Source organism: Xyrauchen texanus, chromosome 9 (genome assembly GCF_025860055.1).
Source record: "Xyrauchen texanus isolate HMW12.3.18 chromosome 9, RBS_HiC_50CHRs, whole genome shotgun sequence".
Lineage (NCBI taxonomy): Eukaryota > Metazoa > Chordata > Actinopteri > Cypriniformes > Catostomidae > Xyrauchen > Xyrauchen texanus.
In genome coordinates, this window is record NC_068284.1 from 39,869,072 (window position 1) to 39,881,368 (window position 12,297).

General features: G+C 38.3%; 1 protein-coding gene across 1 annotated transcript in view; it reads left to right on the forward strand.

The window, feature by feature from the left end:
- Positions 1 to 2,507, forward strand: part of LOC127649255 (voltage-gated potassium channel subunit beta-1-like) — a 69,558-nt gene extending 67,051 nt beyond the window's left edge. Inside the window, exon 14 of the mRNA XM_052134275.1 lies at positions 391 to 2,507. Within this exon, the coding sequence (XP_051990235.1) occupies positions 391 to 480 (90 nt within the window). The 3' untranslated portion in view covers positions 481 to 2,507. The remainder of the gene's footprint in view (positions 1 to 390) is intronic.
- Positions 2,508 to 12,297: the final 9,790 nt, after the last annotated feature.

Consider the following 12,297-nt stretch of genomic DNA (forward strand, 5'->3'; position numbering starts at 1 on the left):
CATGGTTAAAAACCAAGATTGACAACTTTAAAGAAACAGATTACCTGACAAAAATTCTGTCTTCATTTATTCGCTTCCTCGCTGTTCCAGACCTTTGACTTTCTGTATTTTGTGGAACAAAAAAATAAGATATTTTCATTGAATAATGACTTAAATTTCAGTCCTCATTTACTTTTATTGTATGGAAAAGAGCATCTTAAACAATCTTTGAAATATCTCAGTGTTCCAGTAAAGAAAGAAAAAATTAATGGTGTGGGAATGACATGAGGGTGAATAAACAATTACAGAATTTTCATTTTTCAGTTAACTACTCATTCAAGATTGTGTGTCCTGGTTTTTCCTGTGATTCTGTTTCATGACCTGTGTGATTTGTTACATTCTTGCTGACAGGTTCTTTCAAAGATCACCTCTCACGTGGCCTCGGACATCGACAAGATCCTGGGCAACCGCCCCCCCAGTAAGAAAGACTATCATCACTAGGCCTTCTTGTGAACCCGTACGCCTTGAGACTTAAGATCCCGTGCCAGCCCTCTTGTGTCGGCAGGTGTCCACATTCCACCATTGTGTGTCTATCTAATCTTCTCCTCCAGAGATCCATTGTTATTATTATAGTAGAAATGGTAAAGTTTTATGCATGCTTCTGTTTGACCTAAACCTGAGCTCAACCTTGCGTGAAGATCATTGTGGATACACACCTGCCCATGAAGCACAGAAGATTTTGGACCCTTGTCCATAGGATTACATTATGCATTAAGCTTTCCATCTCCCATATGTGCCAAAGTGAACCCTGGTATTAACCTTGCCCTCTGGAGATCCTAAAAAATGGGTAGACAGAGAGAAATGACAGGGCCTAGTGAATTATTGTCTATTAAAATAACATACTGTAGGAGAAAACACTGCATATTATGCTGAGAATGTAAAAACTAAGAGCTGTGACATAAGGCAGTGCAGCATATAGAGTTGAACTGTTTAACCCTTCTACAGTCTTCGTTACAGGCCGACATTATGTATTTTTTTTTTAGAAATGTAATAAAACTAACTTCAGAACTAAAGTCAGAACACTAAATGTATGTATTTCTTTGGGGAATATAATGGTATTTAGACCTAATTTACATCTAAATGACTAAATTACACCACTTATTTTCATATAAAATAAAAACACTTTTTATTACTTCCACTTAGTTAAAAACATGCACTTCGTTCAACTGAAAAATAAGAAAATATCTAAATATGTCATGGAGTTGGAGAATCTTCTGCCATCTGCTGGAAAAAATATATACACACATTTTCATGAAATAACAATTATAACCAGTAGATGGCTGCAGCGATCCACACATGCTGCCTGGTCACTATAGACCAATGTTGAAACAAATTTCTAGATATTAAGTTATGAATTTGGATATATATTTAAAAGTTATCAAAGTCTTATTGTTATTAAAAGATTAGCATTTTTTATGTTTGTGGTCAGACTAGACCATGGTGTTACAAAGAGAAGACTTACAGTAAGCGTTTTGTTACTAACATTTATTAGATAACGAACAGAAAGAAAATGAAAAGAAAGATAATGAACAGAAAGAAAAAATGTCTGTGTGTGTGTGATGAAATGACAAATGTAGCATTTTGGTATGGGAAACCATTTTTATTACAAAAACAATAGTCAAATTGGTCAAAAATGACCAAACAGTAATGTAAGGAACACTATTTCATCATTGTGCTGCTGAAATAGAACTGTGAGCAAGGCCTACCACACCTAAGGTCTATATCTATTTGGGTGTGTGTGAAAGAGAGAGAGTATGTGGGTGTGTGTGAGAGAGAGAGAGAGAGAGAGTGAGTGAGTGAGTGAGTGAGTGAGTGAGTGAGTGAGTGTGTGTGTGTGTGTGTGTGTGTGTGTGTGTGTGTGTGTGTGTGTGTGTGTGTGTGTGTGTGTGTGTGTGTGTGTGTGTGGTAACGTGTGTTAAAGTCTAATTCTTTGTTTTTTTTCTTATGCTCTGTCAAATTGGCCCAGGAGTACGAAAGGTGTAACACTGTTTGATAAAACCACCCAGATCCATAGAATCAGAAGACAGTAGAATGGTTAAGCAGTGTGTGCAAACAAATGTTTTGGATTAAAAAGCCATCAACAGAAGAGTGAGCTGTTATTATGTTAATATGTTGTCCAAAATGTTCCACATTTTCTCTCAATTATCTTTAAATGAGTTTATGGCTGTTTGTCTCTGTTTTCCTCTGTAATCCCTCATATTTGTGCAATGTCTGATCTGTCCAAAGTTCTTTTTTCCTGCTGCTTTTAATTAACATTATAAATAACTTTAAAAATTTGCTTTTTCAGCAAATGTCACTGGTTAAAGTCATGCTTGCTGCTGTATTTGCAAACTTTTGAACTGCTAAGCAGTACATACTTGAGATTCAAAGAGTACAAGTAACTAGCAGAACTAGTTAATGTCCACCACAAGTGGGGGTCAACATTTTTACAAACTTAAAAATGATAAAGCTGTTAATTTATGCATTGTGCAGAGTGCTTTTAACATTAGAATAAAAATGTGCATCTCCAGATTTGTTTACTTTTTTCTTTTTAAATAAATGTATTTTCTAATCAATTACTGTTAATCTATATTGCTGTTTGATGTTGCTAAAACATCGCTACAACAGGTCATTGCTTGGGATAGTTTACTATAAAAATGACAATTCTGTCATCATTTTCTCATCCTCATGATGTTTCAAACCTATATGACTTTCTTCTGTGGATTCACAAAAGCAGATGTTAGGCAGGATGTTAGCCTCATTCCCCATTCATTTTAAAGATGCAATGAAAGTGAATGGTAACTGATGGTAACATTTTGTGTTTTACAGTGGAAAGTCATACAGGTTTGGAAGAACATGAGGGTGAGTAAATGATGACAGAACTTTCACTTTTGGGGGAATATCCCTTAAAGTTACAAATAATAACTTGCAAATGTAGGAAAGTATAAAAGAAAACAATCAAATACATAGAATAAAAACAAGGTCATAACCAAAGTTTATCTAGCAAGTCAGTCTACTGTTGGCCACCTTTGGAACGCTCTCTGGAGACTATTTCAGTCAATAGTTCACGTGGCTCACCAGCTATACATGGAATTGGCGTGGTGGTAGGTCCTGCCTCGAAGGGGAGGAGTTCTATAAACACAGCGACAGGGAGACCGTACTGCAGAAAATACATCACAGTGGGTTACCGGAGTAACCAGCACCTGTGGAGCACCTATCCCAGTACAGGGCATATTAGCAAACGGGGCCTCGGCTGCGAGTGTTCGGTGTCCAGGCATGTGTGACCCAAGGAGAGATTCCTGTGGGCTCGGGCTGTGGCAGAGCCGCCTGGGCTTTCGCCGCCACAGGGGGATGCCCTCGGCGAGCAGATGGGGTATGGGATCTTGAGTCGCGCTGGGGCAAAATGTGCTTTATTGTCTGCTTCTTCACTGCCGAGAACTGCTGGGCAAAGTCCTCGATGGTGTCACCGAATAGGCTGATCTGGGAGATTGGCGTGTTAAGAAAGTGAACCTTGTCGGCGTCCCTCATTTCGAACAGATTCAGCTATAGGTGGTGCTCCTGGACCACCAAGGTGGACATCACCTGCTCGAGTGCTCGCACTGTGACCTTCGTCGCAAGGAGGGCGAGGTAGGTCGCCGAGCGTAGCTCCTGCATCACATCGCGATCAGGACTACCCACATGGAGTTCTTTCAGTGCCTTGGCCTGGTGGAATTGCAGGAGGGCCATGGCATGCAGGGTAGAGGTGGCCTGTCCAGCGGCACTGTAGTCTTTGGTTGCCAGAGACGACATAACCTGTGGACCGCCCCACCATCGAGGATAGTGAGGGCAGACGAACTGGGAAGTCAGGTTTGGGCAGAAAAAGTTGTCCTCCACGACCTCATCAGTTCGTCGTGCACTTCCGTGAAGAAAGGGGGGTGTAGCTGTGAGCAGGGCCCCGAACCCAGGAACCAATCATTTAGCCGCAAGGGCTCAGGGGAGGGTTCCAGTCCAAACCGACACTCGCTGGCGGTCCAGGCAAGCATGGCGGTCAGCGCTGCATTGGCCTCAGACTGGGCGGGCAGACACGAAGGTGGCAGAGTCCTCGACGTCTGACATCACCAGCGCGCTCTCCGATGCAGCGATCGAGAACTCATCCTGCTCACGAGCCACGAAAGAGATTTTAAGCTGGTTGTGAGGTGAGCTAGTCTCATCTCGGAACTCGACGGGAGCAAACAAGCATGCTGGGGAAGGGGAAGTCCGCAGGGATTTACCCGATGAGGCTGAGCCCATTGGAATCCTCAAATCGTACCTGTAGGTATTCAACTAAGTAAGTGTTAAGGGACAGTGTGTAAACCTAGATTTTGTATGAACTGTAAGATTAATGACTAATGTCTTTGAAGTCCATCCTGGATTAACTGTAGAAGTTCACATAGATTCAATTGTCCTTTTTAATTGGCTGATGAAGGCTTTTGTTGGCAAATGATAGTCTATGTATTCGATTTCAAGAATGTAGTCCATCAATAGACCAAGGGGATGCAGGCAGAGATCAGTGAGGTGCATCGCAGTTCAACCTGGCTGGTAATTTCGGTGAGGTTCGGTGTGGTCCATCCTAAATCCAAGGTTCAGACAATGGCATATGAAGTATCCCATGTCTTATGGTTGGAGTTAGCATCAGTTCATTCACTGAAGTCCATCATAATAGACTGAAGTGATGTTTGGCTGACACCGGCTGCATTTAGTAATCATCACACAGCGACACGTAGCAGTGGCATCCAACATGAAGTAGGAATGGAGCTGGATCCAGCCGGTTCTGGTGACCTCAGGATAGGAGTCCCGAGGTTGAGACAGGGAAACAAATAAACTAATATAAGCATAGATGCCATTCAATATATTGCAGAGTTGTAGATCATGATCAATGTTTCTGGTTTTTGGTTCCAGCAGAATAAACTAAAGCAGCCTAATTGTGGGTTGAAGGATAAATTAGGTGTATGCCTGGCTAAATAGATGAGTCTTTAGTCTAGACTGAAACTGAGGGAGTGTGTCTGCATCTCGAACAGTGTTAGGGAGACTATTCCATAGTTTAGGAGCCAAATATGAAAAGGATCTACCTCCTTTTGTGGATTTTGATATTGTAGGATCTATTAACAGGCCAGAATCCGTAATGAACGTGATGGAATATAGCGTGGTAGAAGGTCACTTAAGTACTGCGTAGCTAGACCATTCAAAGCTTTGTGTGTAGTTAACAGAATTTTGTAATTAATACGAAATTTAACAGGTAGCCAATGTAACGATGATAAAATGGGGCTAATATGATCATATTTCTTGGTTCTCGTTAGCACTCTGCACACTGTAAAAAATAAATAGTTGAGAAAACATAAAAATATGAGGCAACTTGATGCAGTAAGACTTTTGAGTTGTCTCAACAATTATTTTTTAGTTCTTTTCATTAATACTACCTTGTTTAGCCAACGTAAATTTGTTCGTTCATGCTATTTTGATCTTCGTATTTTGCAAATAAATATATTCTTGTCACAGCAATTGAAACAACAATTACTGTTGTTGAGGTTATTATTTTTTCTGTTTCCTGGATGTAAAAAGTTTAATTGGCCAAATAAAGCATCGGCACATATCCTTTTCATATATATAGTGATTCTACATCTATTTACAAATGACAAACATGTTCTTATTCCTTCATCCGTTTATTTCAGTTCTGAACACATGCAAATTGTAAACATTGCATTTAGAATGTATAAAATATTTTGTCAATTCTAAGTGTTATTGAAATCTTAAAGGGATAGTCACCCAGAAATAAATTCTGGTCAACATTTACTCACCCTCATGTTATTCCAAATCTTTGTGAGCTGCTTTCCTCTCCAAAACACAAATGAAGTCTACTTCTACTGTCTACTGTCTGGTTACCAACATTCTTTAAAATATCTTAATTTGTGTTCAGCATAGGAAAGAAACTCGCACAAGTTTGGAACAACCTGAGGTTGAGTAAATGATGACAATTTCATTTCTGGGTGAACTTTCCCTTTAATTAACAATTTAAACTAAAATGTAGACATGGAAATAGTTGTCCAAATTTACTTCAGATGTCTTTAGAAAAAATCATAGGCAAAACCAGATCCATTAACATTCAAAACAATATCAAACTGCACTGAATTTGCTGACTAAAAAATAAATTCTCATTACAAATCTCTCGGAATTCACACAATTCACAATTAAATGTTGAAAGTTCTCGATTGACCGTGTCACTGATGGGGTGTGATTTAGATAGGTGGGATCTTAAAGCACCTGCAGTTCTGAAAACACAAACGCACTCCGTATGAATGCAAGGCCAGTTAGAAAGTCTTTGGTGATGCAGCTGGTAGTGCTTCAGAAGGACATCTTCACTTGAACTGCTGAATTTGCAGTTTTTACACTGCATTAAGTGCTTGGATCATCCTGGAAAATAGAAAATGATCAGTTAGAACCTTAAATTGTAAGAATCTCAACTTTATATTAATTACATTTATTATAAAATATAGAATGTAATGCATTTAAGAGTCACATTTTACACCTAAACAATATCTTTATGTCCCCATATTTAAAATCATATGATGTACAAAGAAATCTTTTAAGAATTATTGTTCTATAAGCACAAATATACGTATACATATGCGTGCAGGCGCCGATCCCCTGGGTGCTTCAGGGCCCGAGCACTCACGGAGAATGCCGAGCACTCACGTGTAGCAACCATAGGTACCAACGGACCAAATTTACGTAGAGCATCCACCGGCAGAAACATAAATCGGCGCGTCTTTATGCGTGTGTGAAATTTCAACTTTGAAACTGCACATAGAAACAGCTAATATACATTTAAACATTAAATTTTTTAAACGTAATAGGTAGTGGCCAGGCTCTCATAGTTTTCTGCAAGCACATATCACAAACCCAGGACATGCTCTGACTGGATCTCTTCCCAAATATTCCATATCTAACACTTTCGTCTAGTTTTTATTTGTTGACGAAAACTTCAGATTTTTGTCATAGTTTTTTTCCCATTCAAAACGGTTTATTTATTTAGTTATCGTCTGTAAAAAATTCAGTGACGAAAATTATTCGTCAACGAAATCACCACTGAATAAAACACCGTCAGCTCAGGAATATACAATTCATTGCATGCATGAAATTCAAAGTAATTTTAATACTCACCTACAGCAGTAGGGCAATATTTAGATCCTCGTAGAATCAGGATTGAGCGAATTCCACATGGGACCGATAAAACGAGAAGCTAAAGCACAAAATTGAGAAGGAAACCCTGTGCATTTGGCGCAATGTTTTTTCTCATCACGCATGCGCAAACTATTTTGCTCCCAGCTTTGCCGGTCAACATAAAAACGTTTGTCCAGAAAACATTGTTTAACATGTAGTGTGACATTTTGTAGCATTCTGTTGGATTAATATGTATTTTTATGTAGATTCACAGTTATTCACAATTCCTAATATATGTGACTCAAAAATCACAGTACGCTGGACAAATGGTAATTTTATTTTTTACAGTGGCTGCTGCAATTTGAACCAATTGAAGTTTATTTATTGACCTTGCTGGACATCCTCCCAGTAATGCATTACAATAATCTAGTCTTGAGGTCATGAACACATGAATTTGTTTTTTGGCATCAGCAACAGAGAGCATGTGCCGAAATTTAGCAATATTTCTAGGTGGAAGAATACTGTTCAACAAACATTGGTAATTTGATTTTCAAAGGACAGATTGGTATCAAATAAAACACCCAAGTTCTTCGCTGTTGAAGATGATGTAACAGTACATCCATCAAGAGCCAAATTATATTTTAGCGGCTTATTTTTTAGAGTTTTTTTGGTCCAATAATTAGTACCTCTGTTTTGTCAGAATTGAGTAGATGGACATTTCTGGCCATCCAATCTTTTATTTCATTGATACAGTCTGCTAATTTGGGGAATTGTGAAATCTCATCAGGTTTTGAAGAAATATAAAGTTGGTATCATCGGCATAGCACTGGAAACATATTCCACAATTCCTGATAATATCTCCCAGGGGAAGCATATACAAGGAGAAAAGCAGAGGCCCTACAACTTATCCCTGTGGCACTCCATACTTTAATTTTGTTTAATTTAACATATTTGGGAGGATACTACCTTTTCTAGTATTTTCGACATAAACAGGAGATTTGAAATCAGCCTATAATTAGCCAGTTTTCCAGGATCAAGTTGTGCCTTCTTAATAAGTGGTTTGATAACTGCCATTTTTAAGTTTCTTGGGACATGTCCTAAGGATAGCGAGGAGTTAACAATATTAAGAAGAGGCTCTGAAATTACAGTAGATACCTCTTTTAAGAGCTTAGTTGGTATTGGATCTAACAAACATGTTGTGGCTTTTGATGTTTCGATAAGTTTTGTTAGCTCTTCATAACCTATGACAGCACGTGAGGAAAATTATTAGACACTGTTTTCTGAGGTGCTATGACAGATGATTTCATAATTCCAATTTTATCTCTGATTATTTAAATTTTATCTGTAAAGAAATTCATGAAGTCATTACCCTTGTGCTGTGACGTAATATCTGGTTCTGTTGAGGCTTTATTCCTAACCAAATTAGCCACAGTACTGAATAAACTTTTGGATTGTTGTGGTTATTTTCTATGAGTTTACTAAAATATGCTGACCTGGCAGCTTTTAGTGCCTGTCTATAGCTACAGACACTTCCATGCACCACGAAATACTTCTAATTTTGTATTCTTCCACATGCGCTCCATTTTCCAAGCTGCTCTCTTGAGAGCATGAGTGTGATCATTGTACCATGGTGCAGGGCTTATTTATTTAATTTTCTTTAATCGAAGTGTGGCGACACTATCAAGAGTGCTAGACAAGACTGCATTTATATTTTTTGTTATTTAATTAAGTTCTTCTGGGCTTTGTGGTTTATTGAGTGTACAAAATAGAAGATTATTAGTGAATCTATCTTTAATGATCGGAAGAATAGTTCTACCTGAACGATAGCGTGGTGTAGGTTGAGTAACATTATCTGATCAAAGCATCCAATAATAAATAACTTTGTAAAAATATGCATAATGCAGTTTGTATTGGAACCACTAACTATTTGTATTGTGACGCACTTCCTGCCTCCTCCTCCACGCGTGACATTACCAACAAGCTTACGTCATCCCTCTCATGAGTGCGTGTCACAGAGATGTTCAGAAGAGAACATTTGTACTTAAAAAGTATATAGTATAAGTATTGTTTTGTTTCTAAAAATAATCAATTGTTTGGGTTCAGAAGAACTTTATTTGTCAACTGGAGTCGTGTGGATTATTTTGATGCACCCTAAATATGCATTTTGGACCGTCAAAACATTTAGTACATTCACTTGCATTGTTTAAAGGAGGAGGCCAGAAATGAAATCCTAAAAATCTTAAATTCTGTTTTGATGAAGAAAGAAACTCAGATAGATCTTGGAGTAAATTATCAGCAAATGTTCATTTTTGGGTGAACTATTCATTTAATACATTTAATAAAACTATAAGAACATAATTAATTAACCAACAAAATGCTTGCGTTATGATCAAGTGCCTTATATAGTGATGTCATGCTGAATCTTACGACAAATCATTTGCATGTGGTCATATAGTTTGACTTGCTAATTATATATACACAGTTGAAGTCAGAAGTTTGCGTACACCTTAGCCAAATACATTTATACTATGTTTTTCACAATTCCTGACATTTAATCGTAGAAAACATTGCCTTAGGTCAGTTAGGATCACAACTTTAATTTAAGAATGTGAAATGTCAGAATAATTGTTTTTTATACACTTAGTTTACATACACTTTGTTAGTATTTGGTAGCATTGACTTTAAATTGTTTAACTTGTGTCAAACGTTTTGGGTAACCTTCCACAAGCTGGAATTTTGGCCCATTCCTCCAGACAGAACTGGTGTAACTGAGACAGGTTTGTAGGCCTCCTTGCTCGCACACACTTTTTCAGTTCTGCCCAAAAATGGGTTTGGGGTCAGGGCTTTGTCATGGCCACTCCAATACCTTGACTTTGTTGTCCTTAGGCCATTTTGCCACAACTTTGTAGGTACGCTTGAGGTCATTGTCCATTTGGAAGACCCATTTGTGATGAGCTTTAACTTCTTGGCTGATGTCTTGAGATGTTGCTTCAATATATCCACAATTTTCCTTCCTCATGATGCCATCTATTTTGTGAAGTGCACCAGTCCCTCCTGCAGCAAAGCACCCCCACAACATGATGCTGCCACCAACATGTTTCACGGTAGTTATGGTGTTCTTCGGCTTGCAAGCCTCACCCTTTTTCCACCAAACATAATGATGGTCATTATGGCCAAACTGTTCAATTTTTGTTTCATCAGACCAGAGGACATTTCTCCAAAAAGTAAGATCTTTGTCCCCATGTGCACTTGCAAACTGTAGTCTAGCTTTTTTTGTGGTGGTTTTGGAGCAGTTGCTTCTTCCTTGCTGAACAGCCTTTCAGATTATGTTGATATAGGACTCGTTTTACTGTGGATATAGATACTTGTCTACCTGTTTCCTCCAGCATCTTCACAAAGTCCTTTGTTGTTGTTCTGGGATTGAATTGCATGTTTCGCACCAAACTACATTAATCTCTAGGGTAAATATGCGTCTCCATCCTGAGCGGTATGATGGTTGCGTGGTCCCATGGTGTATATGCTTGGGTACTATTGTTTGTACAGATGAACGTGGTACTTTCAGGCATTTAGAAATTGCTCCAAAGGATGAATAATACTTTTGGAGGTCCACAATTTCTTTCTGAAGTTTATGAATAAAAAATTTGGGGTCAACTATCCCTTTAAATCTGGGATATATTAGGGATATATTTATATTTATATTGCTTATATTTTAATACTTTTTTCTCTTAACTTTCTTATATTTAGAGAATGTGTGACACGTACCATACAACACCAAAACAAATTCCTTGTACTTGGCAATAAAGCTTTTTCTGATTCTGATTCTGAAATCATTGTGGATCATATAGTTAAGGACCATTTGTGTCATAAGTTATTTAGAACTGACACATTTTTCCCCTGCAGTATGCATATTTCCGCATGGGTGTGCGGCAGGCAGAGAAGGTTAAGGCAAAACTATTCTGGTTGACTTTGTCCAAACTGCGGTGTCGTCACTGTTTCTTTGAGTGGATAGGACTGTACCAGATGGTAGACAAGATGGGCCAAACACTTATCCTCAACCCCCCACTCAAAGATATTCCCTGCGTCACAGAGGAAGCCTACCTGACGCAAGTCGACATGGCAACCGCAGAAGAATTCCAAGTTTTCCATAAGCTGATGGCAAGAGAGCTTCATGGTGAAGATGATGATGAAGTTGGACAGAACAGGAGAAAGCATCACAAGAACACTGGATACAAGAGGGACAACAAATAAGACATTTTGTACCGTTTGTTCATTAAACTGTATTTCTGTTCAAAATGAATAAAAACTCTCATTTAGCAGAATTCTCTAATGTTTTGTTGTGTGTTAGGGACATCTGATAATGGAATCTTATGCATTGTTTTTAAAAAACAACATATGCAAACCATCTAGGAAATAGCATGCTATCTTGAGACATATTAGTATATGATTTGCCTGTGTAACACTCATTTATTACTTTTACCACTGGATATGAGGTGTGTAGTAGAGGTGCAGGAACATTGGAGTAATAATAGTGTTAGTGTTAGTTTATCTAAATGGCCAGTCATTGGTTGGGTCAGCACAATTTACACAAAATGCTGAGTAACCATGGAGAGCCTAAAGAGTGTTAGCGCTGTGCAATCATTTACAGACCTGTGCGCATCAGTGGAAAGCCTGTCTCACTGATAACAAGGGCATAGTCAGGGGGCATTGATCTGGGTAGACATTAGTCTAATGGAGGCCTGGATGGATGCAGAGGTTGCAGCATATTTGGCTATATGGAACAGGTGAGCGAGTCGTTTTAACACTCAGTTAATCAATAGATAATTGAATGTGTTTGAATTTTTTTCTTTCTCTTTGGGACATTTGTTACCATACCATTGTAGAAACTGCTGTAAATGAACAGTATTGCTTTGAAGACTACAAATACTTTAAATATGTCATTAGGATTTAAGACAGGCTAGAGGACTTTACACCAGAAGTTCCAGAACAACAAACAAATGTATTATTTTTACATATATGTGCATGGAAAGCAAATATGAATCTTATTTCTGAATTGTTTCACACGACTTTGGAGTGACTAGGGTAGTTCAGAATTTCAAATGAAAC